General features: G+C 34.3%; 1 protein-coding gene across 3 annotated transcripts in view; it reads left to right on the top strand.

The window, feature by feature from the left end:
* The window catches only part of LOC111321355 (tyrosine-protein phosphatase non-receptor type 13), a 44491-nt gene that overhangs the window by 10617 nt on the left and 12248 nt on the right, over positions 1–21626 (top strand). For all 3 annotated transcript variants that reach the window (XM_022924205.2, XM_022924204.2, XM_022924206.2), the window contains exons 14-33: positions 46–114; positions 835–918; positions 1055–1145; positions 1498–1568; positions 1648–1721; positions 2291–2474; positions 2978–3160; positions 3670–3735; positions 4002–4070; positions 4759–4835; positions 5108–5211; positions 5501–5854; positions 9551–9616; positions 13641–13724; positions 16903–17010; positions 17371–17505; positions 19785–20048; positions 20375–20625; positions 20746–20805; positions 21245–21596. In XM_022924205.2, the coding sequence (XP_022779940.2) occupies positions 46–114; positions 835–918; positions 1055–1145; positions 1498–1568; positions 1648–1721; positions 2291–2474; positions 2978–3160; positions 3670–3735; positions 4002–4070; positions 4759–4835; positions 5108–5211; positions 5501–5854; positions 9551–9616; positions 13641–13724; positions 16903–17010; positions 17371–17505; positions 19785–20048; positions 20375–20625; positions 20746–20805; positions 21245–21596 (2746 nt within the window). The remainder of the gene's footprint in view (positions 1–45; positions 115–834; positions 919–1054; positions 1146–1497; positions 1569–1647; positions 1722–2290; positions 2475–2977; positions 3161–3669; positions 3736–4001; positions 4071–4758; positions 4836–5107; positions 5212–5500; positions 5855–9550; positions 9617–13640; positions 13725–16902; positions 17011–17370; positions 17506–19784; positions 20049–20374; positions 20626–20745; positions 20806–21244; positions 21597–21626) is intronic.

The following is a 21626-nucleotide window of genomic DNA, read 5'->3' as shown; positions in this document are numbered from 1 at the left end:
ACAGCACTAATAATATTGTATTTTACAAATTCTCTCCCTTAATAGGATTTCTTTGGTCCTGAGTTTGTCCTGGTTGAGAAAGATCCCAACCTGTCAGTTGTAAACATCTCACCTGTAAGTTATTTACAAGTCAGTCTGATTAAAACTTATAACAAAAGTAAATGATCCTGGAAAAGCACATAACTATAGATACTTGAAATAAATTATATATTTTTAGATCATTACAGTTTAGGCAAGTCACTGCTACTGTACGTGTCTCTGCGACAAACTGCTTTATTTTTATGTTTTATAAAACAAGTCAGTGCAACATACATGTATGTTTATTTCATATCTGTGACTGTTGCACAAAATGAGATCAGTTTGAAGTAGTGTGACTACACCTGTAATTTGTGTCGGGGACATAACTGCTCACAAAATTGCTGTCTCAAGAGTGTTGAAATCTCTGTAAAATGTCCCATTGTGTGTCCCATGCAGCATGTAATCAAGTGAATTCTCTCTACCCTATTAATTTGTCAATATTTTTGTTGTGGGTCAATTTGTTCTTTAGTTAAATTTGTTTCAAACTAGGTTAATTTGATCTCAACTTAGGTCAGTTGCTGATGTCTGTCTGTTTGGTTTTTTTTTTTGGCTGTGTTGAGATGTCTGGAACCTGAAATTTTTTTTTAAATACAGTCAAACCTCCTGTAAGTGACCATCCAAAATGTCAAGTCTAGGCAACTGACCTAGGTTGAGATCAAATTAACCTAGTTTGAAACAAATTTACCTAAAGAACAAATTGACCGACAACATTAAATTTTTTTAAAATCATTTTTCTCACATTTGCATGGTGTTTAGAGGAAAGCAGGTTCTGTACCACATGGCAGACGATTAGTGACTGTGATTATGCTGAACAGACAAAAATTGCAGATGATGATTGAGGTACTGTTAGCATGTTTTAACTTCGTTTTAAAGTGACTTTGTCTTGTCAAACAAAATGAATGCAACAAAGCTAACTTGGCAAAAAAATATATAAAAATTAATGTTGTTAGTTAAGTATTGTGAACCATCTTTTCAGGTGACATCTACCACTCAAGACTTATTTGACCAAGTTATCAAGTACTTAGGATTGACAGAAAAGTTCTTTTTTGGTTTGACTCAACAACAAGGTGTGGGTTGGTATTTAAACCTAGTAGGGGACTCATGTCCTATTGTTTATATACCAGTACTTTGTACAAATCCTTAAATAAATAATAATAAATAAATAAAAAGAATAAATAAAAAGAATTCCAAAATGTCCCTATCAAAAGGAGTTTTGTTGTTAGAAGGCAGAAATATTAGGCAAAGTGTTGTGTAAATTTGGTTACATAATATTGTTTTGTATTGTAGTAATTTGACAGGTTACATTACCGACCACTGATACAGTGTAAGCTTATTGACCAGATAAACTTCACATTAAACTCTGAACAGCATACAATGACATAATGTAACATGCTAGCGGACTGTGCACTGGTTTTGCAGGTGGTGAACACATCTTTTTAGATTTGGATGTAAAGTTAGCCAAGTATGCTCCAGCAAAGTGGAAAGAAGAGGTAAAAATTTAATTTGTGAATGTTAATAACTGATTAGAAGCTTGCAACCTAACTAAACAATTTTTTTTTAATTTTCTAGGGAAAACAACCTACAGAAAAGTTTCTCTTACACTTTAGAGTCAAATTTTATGTGGAAAATGTTGCACTCATCAGGTAATGCCTGAAACAACTCTATGCTTAATGTATGATTTCCTATTCCTTTAAATAGAATGACTCATTTTAAAGAGATATGAAGCATTTCATTTTTGGTTTATTTCCCAAATATTTTCCCTTATGATTAGAATCAGTAGGTGAAAATTTACTTCCAAAACTTGTTCAATTGAATTTTTTCCTGAGCATTTGCCTTGTTTTTTTTTTTCTTCCTTCTTTCTTTCTTTCTTCTTTCATCCTTCTTTTCATTCTTTTTTCTTTCTTTCTTTCCTTACTTTCCATCCTTCCTTCCTTCCCCCCTCCCTTTATTTCTTTCTTCCTCCTTCCTATGTTTGTTTTAGTTTTGTTTTTCCATTTTCAAACATTTACCACTTTTAAACTTGAAAATGAGGAATATGGTGAAATTGGTTACTCTGACCGGTAAAGATGTGCACAGGATTTTTAATTTGCCCTTCAGAGCACCAACTAAATGATGAGACCAATTAAATCTGGGCCAAAGGATAGGGTGTAGTGAACTCCACATTCTTTGAGTTCATTACAATAATAGTACATGTATCATCTTTCCACTTCAGTAATCCACAGACAACTCATCAGTTCTACCTACAACTGCGTGAAGACATTTTGAGGGGTCAGCTTTACTGTCATGAGGAGGCATCCTTTAACCTTGGAGGACTTGCGCTGCAAGCAGAGACAGGAGACTATAATGGTGCACTCGGTGATGAATACTTCCTTGCTGAACATTACGTTCCAAACAAGGTACAAATAGTTGTTAGTTTTGTGCATTATTCATATGACTGGACAAAGTGTGCTATGGGTAACACTAGTAAAGGCAATTTTCATCCAAGGTTAAAAGTTATCTGGGAGTGTTTTGGTTTTGTGTTACTACACTCTTTGATTGGTTATGAAATTTCGAACAGCCTTCTCAACCAATCAAGTACAAATCTGAAATCAATCAAAGTTGGATCACTCAACAGCTTTGTTAGGGCATTAGTTTTTCCTTTATTTTGGTTAGTTCTTGACTCTACTTTTGTTTTGCTTTTTTACGACACTTGATAGGAAAGTGCACTGTACTTGTTCTCTTGCTGATTTCTGCAATCATTATTGTGTGAGTGCATACTGATTGAGTGTCTGAAAACTAAAAAGTCATCAAACAAACCTAAAGTTAACCTTAGTTGAATAAAATATGAAACTTCTAAGGGTTATACCAAGAACTATTCATACTTTCTTCTGAGCATACAAAACACTGTTTTCTGTTCTAGATGATAGAGAAAATTTCACTTGATCATGCTACACAAGAGTTACCACGTTTTCACAAATCATGTCATGGTTTGTCAGAAGAAGAGGCTGAACTTGAATTTATAAAAGAGGCTCAGAAACTTCAAGAGTATGGAATCCACTTCTACAAAGTACAAAGACAGATACCTAACACAGGAGGAGGAAAGGTAGAAAATGTACTGGTAATTGTAATAAGAGTGATATTTTTAAGTACAGTTCTTGATAACTTAGTGTCTAAATTTTGAGATTTTGCAAAAGTTTGTCATTACCCAGTCAAATACTTTATTACAAATAAACTGCACGTACATCTTCAAAAACAATTAAATGTAAGTATAAAAAGTTCATAAGTTTGATGGGTGCAGGGAGTACACAAGTGCTTCCACTGTGTCTAGTGAGCTTCCTAAAAAATCCATCCTGATGGCTGGTAGATATCTGCAACCTAACCTTGATCCCCTCATTTAAAACACTCATCAATGTTGATTTGATCAGGTGAAGGAAAAATTTAAGAGGATAGGACAGGATGTGGTGAGAGAAAGCAGAATAATGTATGCTTCAAACCACTTAATATGTGACTTTTGAAAAAAACAATACATCTCAAAGGTAGAAGGTTTCTTTATTGCAGTGGTATTTTTACTGATCATTTGACTGATTTGAGTCATTTTGTTGTTTAATTTAGTCAAAGAAGAGTAATAGAGAGTCAGTGTGGCTTGGAATATGTGTCCGTGGAGTCACTGTTTATGAGGTAGTAAAAATAATAGTTATGAGGAATTTTTTCTCAGCATTAATTTTTACATTATTTTTTAATTACAAATTTTAGTCTTTAAGACAGCATAATTACGTGTATTTTAGCAGCTTCTTCCTGGCTTCATTCCAGATCATTCTTCTATATGGACTTGACTAATCAAAACGTGTTCAATCAATTAGTAAACTGAATGTTATTGAAATTATTATTAAACACTTTGAGGTTAAGTGTAATGTTTTTTTTTATTCATCTGTTCCATTCCCCAGGCCCGTGGACATATGAAATTTCCTGTTAACAGACATTCGTGGCCATTTACAAAAAAGCTCTCCTTCAAGGTGTGTATACTTGTTGTTCTTTTCTCCTTTGATTTTTTGTTTCTCTTTTGTACCAGTCTTAATATTATGGGCTCAGAAGGGTGGGGGGTCTGAGTATCCCAATATCCCAGAATCTCTAGTCTAAGTATCCCATGTCATGTTAATTTTTTTCTTGAGTACCCAGTGTCCCTATACTTTTTCACCCAAATATCCCATATCCTGATAGCTCCTAATAGAGCCTCTATATTAAGAACAATTGAAGTTACTTAGTTTTGTCAGTTGAATGCAGAAATAAGCTTGTAAAAGGAAAAGGGCCAAACAACCTAAAACCAGAGAGGTTTAGTTGTCTAGGTTTTATTTTTCTCTCTTGATTCATCCATTCATTACCATTCAACAATAATGCACCATTAAGCAGAAAGATTGGGAGAGAAGACAGAAAAAGATCAACTAAGGTTTGATTAAAAATCAAATTCTTGGTGTTCAACTTTTCAGAAATGTTCTGTTGGTAGTTAAGAGAATTGATATCAAGATCTATAGAGGGAAAGGCTTAAAAGTGAACTTACACCAAGAGCACTTATATTGGAGAGTAATTTAACACTATTTTTAGGGACATTGGTTTAGCTTTGGACCAGTTTGTGTCTTTAACTTTGTATCATGAAGAATAAAAAATTATCTTTGATTACTTTTTAAATTTTCTTGTGTCTTGCAGAAAAAGAAATTTTTCATAGAACCAAGGGAAAATCCTGATACACTTAAGATGACATTTTACACAGATCATTATAAAAAGTAGGTGGCTTTTTGAACAGAGTAGTTCATATGAAGTTGCAGGAGCAACTGCTCTTATTGGGGCAATTCTAATGTCACACTGCAGAGATCACACATAAATACTTGAACAAATGGCTAGTTGACTTCTTCCGAGATGGGGACTTATGTCTGGGTGGCTAGAAATTGACTGTTGGGGCAGCTGTCTCTGTTGTTGAGGTTGGTTGCCTTACTGTAATCAATGGGATGTATTAGACACCCTTACTGACTGTAATTAAACTTGTTATATTTTACAGGTCCAGGTATCTTCTTCAGATGAGTCAAGCATTTCACAGGTTTCAGATGAAGATGAAGACCAAAATGTCTATCTTGGATCAAGAAATGTCTCAAAGTGCTGTTGGTGTGTATGAAATAGTGAGATAGGTTGTTTCTGATGCTGGGGATTTGCAGGATTCCTCCTCTGGTAGTCTCCCCCTCCCCCAAAGTAATAATTGATAAGTAACTAGTTAAAAGTTAACCAAATTCTGATTATTGATATTTCAAATAATGGAGTAAATAGTTGTGCATGAATTTGAAATGGATAACTTTGTATCTTACACAGTTCAGATATTGAATTTTTTAATTAAGGGAAATCAAAGGCTTATCTCACATCTTCAAAATTCCTGATTAATTTTGTCTTTCTGTTATAGATGAGTCACAAGCCAGGGTTGATAATGGCTCCACAGATGTATATCATCGCCCACCATACATGATGGCACGGGAATCTTCTAAAGAACAGTCAGAACCACGTGCTGAGAATACTCATGAACGTCAGAGGAGTTTGGAAACCAATCGACTGCCCGATGACAATCTGAGACAAACTTCACGAGACGCCCAGAATGAAAGGAGGCGTTACTCAACAAGCGATGAATCAGAAGACAGCACAATGTACCAAACACAGCAGAAACACACCCTGCCTGAGGGACTCTCAATTTCATCATCTCAACGGCAGTTCTCTCAAGATGTGGATGATGAGAGAGATGTTGATATGCCTTACGTCATTGGTCAGTTTAAATTGGAAAACAAGCTTTATCATGAACCATTTTTTCTTAACAGGGCATCGACATTTTGTTCTAAGAATCAGGAAAATACTCGTAAAATGAAGAGGAAGTCAAATTTAAAAAGGGCCTTGTCATCCTCTTCTCTTCCCAGTCGTTCGCTGAGCAATCCATGTTCTGTTATATACGAGGAAATAGCATTGTAATACATACAAAATAGTCTTTTAAAAGTGGGTTGAATTTGTATTAGGCCTCAGCAAAATTGTTTTCAGTCAGATAAAACATGTAAAGCATTTTTTTCACAGGTACTATTTTGTTCCTTCAGTGAAATAATTTTGTTTAACTTTTTTGAGGCACTTTTTAAGTGCAAAGCCTTGTATTGATGTCTATGTCTTTGTTGGTGGTAATAATAACAATAATTTTATTATTTCTATAGTTCAAAATCCATTAGATATATGATCTTGTTACCTTGAGAAATGCAAAGTAGTATCTTAAATTCTCTAGGAATATTACAGCACCGTTGTGCTAGAGTCTTCATTCTTTTATTCCTTTCTATAACTAAACATTCTAACTCATGCTCTAACTGGGAATGGTGTTAGTTACTAAACTTGTCTTGTTTTGACTCTTAGAGGAACAATCAGTCGCACAAAGGTTTCATTGCAACCTCGTACACATGCATGACTTCCAATAATTCACAAGTAACAACTTAAAAGCATAATCAAAAAGGAAACTTGTTCTCTTAAGGGCAACTTTTTCCTTCTCTGCAAGAGGTGCTCAAGATTGTGAGCTAATCTTATCTTTAGGCCGCTAATTTAAGATTGTAATACTTCTTTTGGGTGCTGTGTTGAGTATGTCTGACTGCCAACAGATATTTTTTGTGTTAATGGAGAGGGTGGTGAAGTGCTGTCTTGTAATCATGTCAATACCACTAAAACTGTTCTTCAGCATTCTATAACTCTTTCTAAGCTGTCGAATGATATTAAATTTCAATCTCCTCTGTTGTGTTTCAAAGTAAAATTCTTCTTTGCCACAATACCTAACCTGCTGTCTCTTGCTTTATCATTTGGTATAGTGCACATGTAATTTTTTCACCTTTATAAAAAGTTTGTCTATATCTGTGTCCTCTCTTGGAAATAGCTGTGCCCTTTGATCTCTTTGCTATTACTGTTACCTCACAATCAGCATATATATTCACATTAGGATTTCTTTTTGCTATTAGTTTGAGTCGAGATCTCTTTTGCCTTCAAATTGCATTCTTCCTATTTGTGCCCTAAGACTGTTTCTCATTTCTTTTAAGAAAAAGGGTCCCCACTAGTTCAATATCATTCATTTAACATACATGAGGTACCTTTCTGAGTGTCATTAGAAATTGACTATAGGAGCTTTCTCTAGCTACTGAGCAAAATTTTTCCATATGAGTAGTGATCTCATGGCATTGTGGCATGATTATTCCACATAAGGTGCCTCCTAGTAAGTCACATGCCCCTTGCATTCTGTTTCTTCCATTCCACGATATTAGATGGCCATTTCCTCTTTTCTCCTTTGGTGTCCAGTGCATGGGGGTTGTCTTGGTAGAGGCTTCTTGGAGGGAAACTTGATCATCTCACATCCCTTGCCCCCTAATGAGCGGCATTCCTGCCACATTCTTCCTTATTTGTTTTATTTCCTTCTCCCTCATCTGCCAACAAAACATCTTTGACAGCCCCCTCCATCAATGTTTTCTTCTGTACAGTGTTCATTGGTTTGAGTGATGGAGGCTCAAAGGAGAGAGGTGGAATTTTTCCATATCACATGCCGCCCCCTTAAGATTTAGCCTTTGTAGCCACACTCTACAAAACAGGAATTTCAGAAGTTGTTATGCAATGTGAAATTTCATTTTGTAATAACTTGTCTTGAGTGTGGTCCCAAGATGTCCTACCTCACTCTCTCACCTTTTTGTCAAGCTTACTATTGTTTCTATCTTGTGAGTGGTTTTAATCTTAATTAAGTTTTTACTGTACCTGTCAAACGATCCCACTCTGTTGTTTTGTGTATTTTTCTGCTATTCTGATCTGAAAATTTTTAAGCAGTTAATATATCTATTACTTCTGCATTTTAACAAAACAAAGCAAAACAAATATTTTAATTTGTTCATGACAATTGCTACCACTTTTTTTTTTGGTTTACAAACAGGTTATTTGCTAACAAATCACAAACTGAGTGATAAATTTAATGATCTTGAATTTAAATGAAAAACATGATTGTGAATGAATCATTAACAGTGGTATCACTCTTTGTAACCTGTTATTGGCAAAGTCTGCACAGGATTTTTTTTTTTTTTTTTTCTAATTTGGAGAAGCCAATAATAATAGAAAGATTCAATTTCATGCTGCCTATGACTGTCTTTTTTTTCCTTTTTTTTTTTTCTTTGATTTTGAATTGATATGCAATCAGTTTCATAAGTCTCGTTGTTCTATAATGCTTCTCAGCTCAAATAAATGTCTACTTAATCTACTAGGTACATACTGAACTGGCCATAACAGCGTGCAAAACAACATCAATTTTCAATTCTCTGCTGAAGCTTTAATCAATTAATTATTTTCTTTTTAATGAGAATTTCCATGAAATCAAGATCTTTAAAACCATTGACATACAGATAATGAACTTTTATCAGTTGATGATGGGAGACGAGTGAGATGACCATGACAGTTAAGATCTCTTTTGATTTCCTATCTCAGATAAGAACACTCTTTAATTTTGAGCTGGTCAAATTGATAGAACATGATTGCACGTAGAAGAAAGGTTGTCCGTTTTAAACTGGTTCAAGAGAAAAAAACTTGTAACAGACAAAGAGGTAGCATGAAGTATTACTTAAAACTAGAATTCTCTCCAACTCAAAATTGATTTTCATCAGGATATTGTAAATGTTGTGGAGTCATTTCTTTGACGATAGTACTAACAATGATGTAGGGTTCAGCTTGTTAGCTGTTATTTTGGTGCATTGCTAAATGTCAAGCATGCTTTAGATTTGATTTGAGCCTTTTACTTAAGAAAAGGAAAGATAGCAAGTGCTTGATTTACAAGGAAATTTTGAGAGTATTTTTCGGTTTGTGGAGTATTTGTATTGTAACTGAGATTATTTTGTCACTTATTCATTTGCAAATAGCCTCTCACGCTGTGTTACTTTATAATAAGCACAAGGTGAATAATCTACACTCTGTTTCTTATTTTTTCACTTGATTTCTGAATTTTTGAACAAAATATTTATTAGTGATCACACTATGAAAAGGATCTTTCAATTTGGCTTTATGAACAGCAGACTGAACTATGACTTTCCTTTTATCATGACCTTTCTTGTTACAGTTCCAGTAATATTTTTTGTTTCTGTAATTGGTCCAGTGTTCTAAACAGATATTGCTTTCTTGGAATAATCTTTCATTGCATCTTTGTGTTCGGTTGCAACATTCTCAGAAGGTTTAGCATTGTTTTCTTCAAATTTGGTTGTGATATCTTGTGTATTGATCAGTGTCTTTAATTAAAAGTTCACTCAGAACACACCTGCTCTTTTCTCAAGCTGTGTGAAGTCTGCTTCCTGACCTAAAACTGTCCTATTTGTAATGCTAAAATCTTCTCTGTTTTCTCTGATTGTGGACTTTTTGTGTGGTTGTGTGTGGGATCTGCTCTTGGTTTTGACAATGTTTCATTTATTTCTGAAATTTCTAGATTCCACCCTAAACTCCCAGAAGCTGAACAAAGTGATAAGCAGAGATTTGTCTGTTGAAGCACAAGGTAAGATTTGGTGATGTATGTATAATTTGCATCTGTTTACAGACACTTTAAGCTGTCACTTCTGGTCTATCTTGATGTTAAACTGAACTAAATTTCAGTTGTTGTCCAGTACATTTGGTGTAACTGAAACAAAAATTTCTGGCTTCTCTCTTCATGTATTACTTTCTTGAAAAAAAATCCTTATAATAATTAATAATGAGTCTGTTTTTAAATCACCTCATCACGAGAAGATCTTTTTTGAATTTTATTTTGGTCTTTGTTTTTATTCTAATTTCTTTCTTTTTTTCCCAGGTATGGCACAAAATACTTATAATTGTATTTATTTGGGGTTCAAATACTTTAAAATCTAAAGGTTTACTATATTTTGGACTGATCATTTTTAAATCTAGTGTGGAAGTTTTTTCTTGTAGAAAAATAGAAATCTTTGTCTGGTTTAATTGCTTTTGACTGTTGCCAAGTTGATTACATTGTTTTTCCATTGGGGGGGGGGGGGGGTGGAATTCTATCTTTGAATTGGGCATTTTTCATAATTTTTATATCATTTAGGCTAAATGCCATCAATGTGCATGAATTAACCTTCATTAGATTTTACAATCGGTGGTGGTGGTACAAAAGTGAAAAGTTTTTGTGTCAGTTAAATTAACCTTCATTAGATTTTACAATCGGTGGTGGTGGTACAAAAGTGAAAAGTTCTTGTGTCAGTTAAATTAATCTTCATTAGATTTTACAATTGGTGGTGGTACAAAAGTGAAAAGTTCTTGTGTCAGTTAAATTAACCTTCATTAGATTTTACAATTGGTGGTGGAGGTACAAAAGTGAAAAGTTCTTGTGTCAGTTAAATTAACCTTCATTAGATTTTACAATCGGTGGTGGTGGTACAAAAGTGAAAAGTTCTTGTGTCAGTTAAATTAACCTTCATTAGATTTTACAATTGGTGGTGGAGGTACAAAAGTGAAAAGTTCTTGTGTCAGTTAAATTAACCTTCATTAGATTTTACAATCGGTGGTGGTGGTACAAAAGTGAAAAGTTCTTGTGTCAGTTAAATTAATCTTCATTAGATTTTACAATTGGTGGTGGTACAAAAGTGAAAAGTTCTTGTGTCAGTTAAATTAACCTTCATTAGATTTTACAATTGGTGGTGGAGGTACAAAAGTGAAAAGTTCTTGTGTCAGTTAAATTAACCTTCATTAGATTTTACAATCGGTGGTGGTGGTACAAAAGTGAAAAGTTCTTGTGTCAGTTAAATTAACCTTCATTAGATTTTACAATTGGTGGTGGAGGTACAAAAGTGAAAAGTTCTTGTGTCAGTTAAATTAACCTTCATTAGATTTTACAATCGGTGGTGGTGGTATAAAAGTGAAAAGTTCTTGTGTCAGTTAAATTAACCTTCATTAGATTTTACAATCGGTGGTGGTGGTATAAAAGTGAAAAGTTCTTGTGTCAGTTAAATTTGTATTTCAGAGCAGTGGTAGATACAAGAGACAGAAGGAAGAATTGAGAAAGAGATAGTTTGATCTTATTCTGTAAAATTCACCAAACATTTACAAAATTTTGAAGTTATTTCTAGCACTTAAGTGTACTGTATTTCTGTTATTGTAAATCTTTCTCTCTTAGAGTTTCTGTTGTAAGTTGCTGTTTTTCCATCTTTCTTGTAGTTTCATAGAGCCATACAGGAGAATACATTATTTGGTTATAGTTTTGCACCCAAAACGTATAAATTGTTTGTTGGGGATGTGTACTTGTTGTTGTGGAAACTTAAAGCATCATTATTATGTTTCCCTAGTATGAAGAGAGTGGCTGGAGGGTGTTTTTAACTGACATTTCTGTTCAGCTTGTGGAGTTATGCTATTCTGCTTGTTGCTTCTAGATTTGAAGTCAAAGTAATGTGATCAGTTGCTCTTTTTTTTTTTGTCTGCTAAGTAATCTAAATATAAGCCTAAAAATTGTAGACAAAAGTGCAGTTGGCTCATATGTTCTCAAAAATTCACTTCAAAAGCTGTAGACAAAGACTCGCATAGACCCATAAGAATACTTAAGGGTTAGAGTAAGGGTTAGGGGAAGTAACAATTCATATTTTAAGAAGGATATTTACCTACAATGATTCAGGCTGTTTAACTTTATAGAGAAGCTGGTGTCTGTGGAAAATAATCAATAGCTTATGGGGTTCATCTGTGATCTAACTGAAACTTTTAATATCTAAACTTGATAAATAGGTTTATTTATACGTCGGAGTGAATTCCATTGTTTCATGTAACATGAGTCCCAGGTAAAAGATGCTCAATCAGAAGTACATGATCACCTCAAGTCAAAGTTTTTTTGTTGTTACTAGATATGTATGAGTTTTTTTTTTTGTTTGTTTGTTTGTCAGTTTTTTTTTTTTTTTTTTTTTTTTTTTTTTTTAAGAAATCCTCAAGTGCCAAAATTCATGTGTTGAATTAACAATTTTACCAGTGCTATCGTAAATGGTCCATATTGGTCTAAATAGATTTGTCACTAAGCTCTAAGGATAATATGACTCTGTTGCTGTTATGATCTGGTTACTTTTACTGTCTTGCTTTAAGCAATGCTTGCTAGCTTCATGTTTTCTAAAACACAATCAAACCCCTGTATCAATTATTAAAGGATTGGAAATAACTCATTATATATCTATCTTTGAGCTACAGTCCTGATATATATGCTGATATATAGAGAGACTCAGAAGAGGCAATTAGCAATAAGATTATTTCCCACTTACAATTTTTACAAATATTTATTTTTACTAGCTCTTTTCCATTTTAAATATTTGTTATGTGAATAGAGACTTGAAACCATTTTATTGTGTAGAGTGTCTGGTGATACAATTTTAGAAATAGGAATGAATGCTTTTGTACATAGCTTAGGTGAATGATACTATTGCTTCAAATTTTAAGAACAAAAAACTTTAATGATTTTATGTGAAGTTTTCTCTCATAAATTTCAAACAATAAAAAATTTTACAGCAGCAACAATGAATTGACATACGGCACCCAATATATTCTACTTACACAAAGCTAGACATCCGCAGTCTGGTAGACTCGTACAACTATTTTATTAAAAATGTATCATAACAAAGTTTTTAATTATTTGTTGGCTTTATTTCTTTTTGTTTCATTGTTTTGCATGATTGTGTCTTATCAATTGCCAATGCAGCCATCAGCAGTGAGCTTGCCATGCAATTTTATTTTTTCTAAAACATAAGCTCATTATCAGCACTAAGTGTTTCACTATACTGTTCATGAGCTTGTCCTTAATCGGGATTTTGGGATGAAGGATTGGAACATTCATTTTACTCTAAAGTCTTTAATAATGATTCACCAGCAATTTGCATTATTTAAGAAATTTGTGCTCAACCATTGTAAGAGATCTGACTGTCAATGAGCAGGTGTCTTTTCCAATATAATTGTATTCAAACAAACAGACAAACTGGCAGCAGGTTTCTTTGTTTGCACTGAAATGAGAACTCTGACTGGTATTAGAGATGGAACCAATTTATATCAATTATGCTCAAAATTTTCCCCTCTTAGTTTATTTTTCATGAGCTGAATTTTTTAAGTATCCTGATCAAAAGCTTTGTCAAGATCAAAGGAGAGAGGATAGGGCCATTATGACACAATTATTTACATAATTCCTATTGTCATTTTGGTGATGTGAACACATAAATAATTTATGCAGAACATCACTGAACATCTTTGCATTATATTTATAGCAGAATTCCTGTTGAGAAAACTTCTCAGTGAAGGCACACATTTTTGTTTTTCTCTGCCAGTTGGTGTATGTATGATTTGTAAAGTCATTCTGATGGGAAGTTTTAAAAGTTGTTATATGAAATCATTATTTTAAACACTAAAATAAGTAAAATGTTATTAAGTGTAAGGTTTTATGGTGAATTGAAAGGATTACTATGCTGCAACTGTTTGCTTGTTATGGTGTGAAAAGTAGCAAGATATATATTACAGAAGTGTAGTTGCTTCTCTTCTGAGAATTTTACTCTTTCCTTTTATTACAGAAGAAAGGAGCTCTGAAGTGGTGGCATCTCCTGATAGGGAAATTTGTACCATCAAGTTTGAGAAAGAACCAGGGAAATTGTTAGGTGAGGAGTAGAGAAGAGTAATGGATATTTTCTATTGTTAAGTTGTTTTTTGTTGCGGTGGTTGGCTTGACAGGGGTGTGTGAGAAAGAACCAGGGAAATTGTTAGGTGAGGAGTAGAGAAGAGTAATGGATATTTTCTATTGTTAAGTGTAATTTCTTCTTTTGTGGAAGACTGTTAAGAAACACTAGCCACATTTTTGAGTCTTTATTCCAAATTATTATATGAGCTAGAAATTTGAATTCTGATCGAAGTTTGCACGAAATATCAGAGCACACAGCCAAGTGTGTCTCACAAATTTAACAATAATTTTATTTATTGGTATGGCTCTTTTGATGTGGTTTATGGTGATCGTGTTTCTTGAATTGTATAGTGTAGTAGGAAAACTATTTTTTTTTCCCTAAGAAAGATCAGTTGCGCTGGCATTTTTTTAATGACTTCGACTTAAGTCTTGAAAAATATTGCTCATCACAGAACTGGGGCTTTGAAATATATTTTGAATAATCCACCTTACTGTTATATTTTTAATATGTAAGTTATTTTCATGAAAGTTAGACTAAAATATAAAAGATGACCATTTAAAAAGAGGCAAAATATAGGAAGTATGCATACATATTAATTTTATTCAGAGAATCTCCCTTGGGCAAATTTTAAGAGAGATAAGATAACATCTTGTTATTCTTGGTTTTAGTTGAAGCAACATATTACGTATGTTAATTGGTCATGCAAAGGGAAAAAGCACTCAGTCCCTAGCTGGGTTTTCATGAGTTATTGTGTTTAAAGCTTAAACTTGAATTTTTAATTTGGATACTCGTACCAGTTTGACGGATACTAATGCATGAGTGCTGAAAATTCAAGGTGCTAAATTAGTGGCTATAGTTACATGAGAACTAAAACATACTCTGTAAATACAACTGTCCTTTAAATTAACATGTTTTTTTTTTTCTCTGCCAAGTAAACAAGTGGACAGTTGTATACGGTTCACTGTACATGTATCTTGTGGGTCTCTTGAACCACAATGTTGTGGAAATTGAGGTCCTTAGTTAAAGTTTTGGTATACAGCGATTGTTATTAAAGATCACTTGGCAACCAGAATGAAACATTTTCATTTTCTAACATTTTTTTAACAAATATTTTAATAGCTGTTACTCCATGGCTTCTTAAAATTACAGCTTTCAATCAGTGGCTATAGCTACTTGAGTTTAAAACTTCACCTGGATTAAAAGTGAGATCCCCCTCAAGTTTCAAATTCCAGTAGAGATTTGTTTTTTACTCTGATCTCATGGATCTTTTCATGAAACTCAAAAGGCTCAGAAAGAAAATCTTAAGGGTGAATTTGGGTTTACAATGGTAAAAAACATCAGTTGGCAACCATGATACCATACATAATAAAAAGCTAGAAACATTCTCCAATTTTATTTCTTTTTCACTTTGATGACAAACATCTTTGAAAATTTTAAACTTAAGGACATTTTTTCCTCTTTTTACATAGCACTATCTCTCAACACTTCAAAGTTTACTCAAGTGAAAATGGCATCTCATTATTTGATTTCATTTTACTACTAACAGGTTATGTTTGTATAAGCATAATTTGCCATGAGTTTTCTAAGTGAAACTAACTTCAATTTTAAAACTGGTAAACAATGTTTTTTAAATTTAACAAAAAAATCAAACTGTTTTTGTTGGGGAGAGAGTGAGCAATGCATCTTTTTAGGGTTAAGAGCTGATGAAGAAATTTGATTGGTGTTCAGTTGTTAATTTAAAAAAAAAAATTAAACCAAAAAAAGAAATTTTCATCAAGCATATTGTTCCCAGTTACCAGTCAAACAAAGTGTGTAGTTTGTCAATAAAGTCCCTAAAATTCTCTGATGGACTCACTGACAATATATTTATCCTTTGTGTATTCAGAACAAATAATGGAGTCCAATGTGCATCATTGTTTTGACAAGTTGATTATTTTTAGCTTGAACCTGTCCAAACTGAATTTGGCACTCAAAGGCTATCACTGATAAACTGATCATTGCAAGTAGAAGAAGAAACTTTTCCTCTCAAATCCTTGAACTCCCATGAGTGACCTAGACAGAATTTCTCCTCACAACATCAGTACAATATCAAGGAGACAAGTGATGAGAATAAAGAAAAATATCAATTAGAGGATCATTAGTTGACCCAATACCAAATTCTCCAAACTAACAGAGGAGAAATACTAATGAGATCTGGGGAGTGAAAGGCCTAGGCTAAAGTCATATACATTAATTCTTTGACCTTAAGACTGACTAGCATCTAATTTCTCCTTACATTATCATCCTTGAATCACACATTAAGGTTACAAGAATAAAGAAAATTATCCCCAACCAAAGAAGCTCTTGATTATTAAACAAATTCTTCTTGTTAGCACCTTAGGAAATCTACCGAGAACAGTATGGAGAATATATATACTGATGTTAGGGTGTAAGGGGTTAAGTCATGAGGAACAGGTGCTTGTGGCCCTTATGCATTGACATACTTGTCTTGTTCTGATGTTGAAGTAGTGTCATGTCTGAATTAGACAACTTTTTCTTCAGTTTCACCAGAAACTAGCTAGTAAATCCAGTAAAAAGTGCCTGGTTAAGAAAAACTCCAAATTATGATCATAGCCATAAAATATAAATGAATAAAGGCTGATAGTTTCGAAAGAAACTGTTTGGGGCTGCGTCGGTGGGAGTAACGAAATAATTTGGATATATCAACAAAGTTGAAATGGTAAATTGGCCACCGTAATGATTACAAAAGCTGACGTTTCGAGCGTTAGCCCTTCGTCGGAGCGAAGGGCTAACGCTCGAAACGTCAGCTTTTGTAATCATTATGGTGGCCAATTTACCATTTCAACTTTGTTGATATAGCCATAAAATATATACTGGGATTATATTTGGTCTTCCAATTCAGGTAAAATAAGAAAATCTACTTTTTCTAATTAATTATTTGGTCACTAAGCCCAAGGGAAGGATCCATTGTGCAAAAACCAAACTCCCTTCAAGCAGTAAAGATCTTAAACAGTCACAGTCAAATATCTCAGACTCTACTTGCAAATGAACATCATCTTTTTGACACCTCCGAATGCCAAAATCATGAGAAATATTGCAGATTTGTTTATTCTTTGTTTTATTTCTTTTGTATAATTATTAATGTACAAACTTACAGGCATCACTGTTCTTGGTGGTGAGAATTCTAAGCGACTGAACCGTGGAATATATGTCAAATCTGTTACTGAGGGAGGTGCTGCCTGGAAAGATGGTCGGCTGAAAGCTGGTAAGATGACTACTTAACCTGACACAATTTTACTAAATAAGGAAAAAGGGAACCATAAGGATTTTTTAATAATCTGTGATATTGCTGAATAAGAAACTAAGAATACTTATTGTAAGAATAATTATTATAATAGTAAATGCTGTTGAGCTTCATCCATTCTGATTGTTCCTCAGTGTGAGCCTTGACACACACCAAGCTGTGCATGATTTCGTTCAGTTTTGTCTTTTTCCTCCTTTAGTTCTTATTGTGTGGAAATCATGAAAAGTCTCATTCCAGTTAACTTTCAACTCAACCAAGAGTATAATTATTTTAACATTGTTGTCATCATTTTTAATGAGCAATATGCCCATTACTTTGCAGGTGACAGAATCTTAGCGGTGAATGGCCAAAGTTTAGAGAGAGTCACTCATGAGCATGCAGTGTCTGTTCTCAAAAATGTCACAAGCCCAGTGGAACTTAAAGTATCACAGAGTTCATTCCCTCTCTCTTCATTAGGTAAGTTTAGACTCGTAAAGGCAATGTCATTAAGTTATACATTTATGCACTGTACCAGCTGATGATGGCAGGTCAGCTCATTAGCCAGATGAGCTATTGTGTTGGAGTTTACCGTGTTTATTCGTCTATAAGCCGATCTTGGCTATAAGCCGAGACCCTAAACTTTGGTCTGTTTTAATTGGGAAGGTTCTTAAAACGTGTAAATTGAAAATACTCGGCTATAAGCCAAGACCATATTCAGAGAATTCCATTCTTGAACAAACTGAAATGAACACAAAAGTTTCGAAACAGAAACAAGTTTCAATGTAGCATTGCTGTTGAAAACAATTCCGAGATAGCCAGAGAGTAAGTCATCAGTGAGTCACTAGAGGAAAGATCAAGAGAATCTCTTTAATGTAGAGCTCGAGATGTCAGTGAAATGTGCAATAATGGGCTGTTACACTCCGAAATTTCCGTGGCTGGAAGAGAGATTACTTTACTGGTTTACTGAGCAGAGAAACCAAAGTAAGTTTTCTCTTTACATGATCGCAAATTTCAACACCGTAACATGTGACGAGTTTGTTTACCAATTGTGGGAATGGGCAATTCGAAATTCTTAGAACACTTTTGCAAGATCTATACACTTGTTCAAAACCTGCAGAATCTTTAATTACTCTAGACGGCATGGAAGATGAAGCAATCTACTCGGAAGAAATGACAGAACTAGCAGATGAGGAGGAGATGGATGACAAATTCCACACTAACACTGACGACGAACAGTAAGCCGTATTTACTACGCGCCGAAAACAACAAACCGCTCCTTTGGAAGCAACCACATAAATAAAGTTAATGACCAACTTCAACTTGTTTTGTTACTTACTTCTGGATGCAATATCTCGGCTTATAGACAAATATATCTATGTTTCCTTTGAATTTGCTGTTTCAAAAAAATTATGTTTGGAAAAATACTCAGCTATAAGCCAAGAACCCTTCTCTAGCTCAAATTTTCGAGATTTTGGTAAAATTTTGTGAAAAAATCACTCGGCTCATAGATGAATAAATACGGTCTCCTAGTTTTGGTGGTATATATGGAGTGACAGGAAGTGTTGTTCTACCCCCCGCCCTATGGAAAGGGTACCAATCCCCCTCTGCATTTGATCAGCTCTCCCTGACAGCTTGCCATTGCACACTTACACTCTTGGGTGGAGAGAGACACTATGATCTCTTTTTACCCAATGCAATGAGAATTATCTTAATATACTCCCCACTCATGCAGCCCCACAGTTTCCTTTGAAACTTATTTCCATAATTATTTATAATGACTTAGATAGATAAGATCTTTATTGACTTGGAAAAAATAAAAGAAACACGTCCAGAGACAAAACATCTGGACTTACAATTTCCTACATATATCAATTCATAGACAGGTAAAAACGAACGATTTAAGATCCCGACGTTTCGGCGACTTCATGACGCCATTATCAAGGGTACAAATGAAAATAAAATTAACAAATGCGAGTTCAAGAGTTACAACTAATTTGCATAGGGGAGGTAGCTACACAAATACTTTAGCACGGATAGAATCCGTTTGCAAACGGATTCTATCCGTGCTAAAGTATTTGTGTAGCTACCTCCCCTATGCAAATTAGTTGTAACTCTTGAACTCGCATTTGTTAATTTTATTTTCATTTGTACCCTTGATAATGGCGTCATGAAGTCGCTGAAACGTCTGAATCTTATATCGTTCGTTTTTACCTGTCTATGTATTACTAAATCTTTGTTAATATATATATATATCAATTCATTATGTATATACAAGACTAAGTGGCTACACAAATTCGAAAAGACATCTATTAAAAATGCAACGTTTAAAACATTTGGTTCTAACTAGAGGCAGGATGTAATTATGTCCTGTTTTCCTGAGGCTCTAGGTAAAAGTTCTTGTAATGGACTTAACTCCTTTCTGGTTATCCTTTGAGTCAGATTTACTTTTTGGCAAGGGATTATTGATGTGGAGACTGACACGCCATCCTTTGCATCATTATTTACATCTTTGTTATTTCTTAATAATAAATGAAAAATATTCCTCAACAGTATGCACTTGAAAGTAATGCTCATTGTGTAGCTCAGAGTATTGTGCATTACTAAATAAATATAAATATGGTTCATTAGCATGGCATTTTGAAACCTTAGATTCAGTATGGCCAGCAAGAAATGTGGCCAGCTTTTTCTTCTCCTTTTTCATTTGTATCGATAGAGACAGAACAATGTAAGGAAAATATCCAAATTTTTTTTGGCAGATCTCTCCAGCATTCCAAATATAAGTGCAATCAATGAGGAGCCTCAGAGCCTTGAAATCAAACCTCTGACACCAAGAGATACATCTTCAGCTGAACCTGATCACAAGGAAAGCCTGTCATCAAGAAAACAGTCTCCAGAACCTCATCGTTCAACCTTTACTTTTCCATCAGAGGACGAACCTGTCACTATGATTTCTAAATCAATCCCTCCTTCAGTGATGTCAGTGCCATCAGCCTCTTCACGCCAAAGAACAACTAGACAAGGTGTGCAATATGTTGTTTAAGGAATTGTTGTTAAGGTTGAAGACAGCATCCCTTGTCTAAGCAAAATGTTAAAGAACCTACAGTTTGTCACAATGTTGCTTTTTGTGGGGACAGTACAAAACCATCATCAAATTGGAGAAAGCAACAAAGTAGAAGCATGCGAAGATAATATCTGTACACAGAAATTTTGATGTAGATATTGTGGTAAAAAACTTTACACAGATCATCAAACATATTCATTATCACAATGGAAAAAGATTTACTGTGCTCAAACTTACTATAATTGTAAGTTTAAGATTCTCTTCATTCTCCATCTTTGTGAACAGATTTTGTTGATTCACACAAAGTTTCCCAAGCAAAGTTCAGTTCCAACTCTACAGATACTGGAGAACCTAATATTCAACGGATAACTAGAAGTACGCCTCTAGAAGCTAATGTGATCCACAGCTCATTACTGTCTGCTACAATGCCACTGGTCTCAGCAAGTGTTGCAAGCCCTCAAGGGGATTCCCCTAATGGAAGGCAAGAATCTCTCAGTGGTGATGAGAGTGGAGTTTACAGTGAAGATGCTTTGCCGGTGGGTTGAAAATAATTTTATTGTGGAAATAAAATAATGATCATGATCTTTTAATCAGTGCAAACCGTTTCACTGATCCCAATTAAAATCTAACTTGCTTTCACCATTTTCTTATTTTAGGAAAGAGCTTTTGTTGTTGAATTAGAGAAAAGAGATGGAGGCCTAGGTTTGAGTGTCAGTGTAAGTGTTTAAACTTTTTGTCATCAGTAAATAAAGAAAAATCTGGATTGATTTTATCAGTGCTTTGAATATTTTTCTCAACTAATTTATTGGGAAATCTGTAACAGCTCAAAGTTAGAAATAATAATCAGATACCTCATTAATTAGTAATTTTTCCTACCGTCTGCTATACAATTCTCATGACGTTAGTTGGAAGAATTTTGTATTGGATCAACTCATCTTCTAATTGATACTTTTCTTTTTTCTCATCACTTGTCTGCTTGATATTGTATTGATATTGTATTGATATTGTATTGATATTGTATTGATATTGTATTGATATTGTAAGGAGAAATAACCTGTTAGAAGTTTTAAGGATTAAAGGGTAAAAGTTGCTGTAATTCTCACTGTTATCTAACTCTAGTGCTTACAAAGAATTTTAAAATTTTGTGATTATTAGGGTGGAATAAATACCAGTGTCAAGCTTGGTGGAATCTACATCAAGTCTCTCCTTCCCAACGGCCCAGCTGATATGGATGGCAGGGTGCAAATTGGTGATCGTATCTTGCAGGTGAATGGTATCAGCTTGGTAGGAGTCACTCACAAACAGGCTGTAGAGACCATCAAAATGGCCCCTCAAAGAACTAGACTTGTCTTGGACCGTTCTGTGGCAGTCAACATTCCAAAGTCCTCTGGAAAAAAGACAAGGTCACAACCTTCTGACAAGCCTTTTATGGTAGAGCTTGTGAAAGGTGTGGGAGGCCTAGGGCTGAGTTTGGTTGGTGGAAAGGGAGCTGGGGAAGAGCATGGTGGTGAGTTTAAATTTTTATGTAAATGCCACA

The sequence above is a fragment of the Stylophora pistillata genome, chromosome 1 (genome assembly GCF_964205215.1).
Source record: "Stylophora pistillata chromosome 1, jaStyPist1.2, whole genome shotgun sequence".
In the NCBI taxonomy this organism is placed as follows: domain Eukaryota; kingdom Metazoa; phylum Cnidaria; class Anthozoa; order Scleractinia; family Pocilloporidae; genus Stylophora; species Stylophora pistillata.
This window is presented reverse-complemented; position numbering and strand designations above follow the sequence as displayed.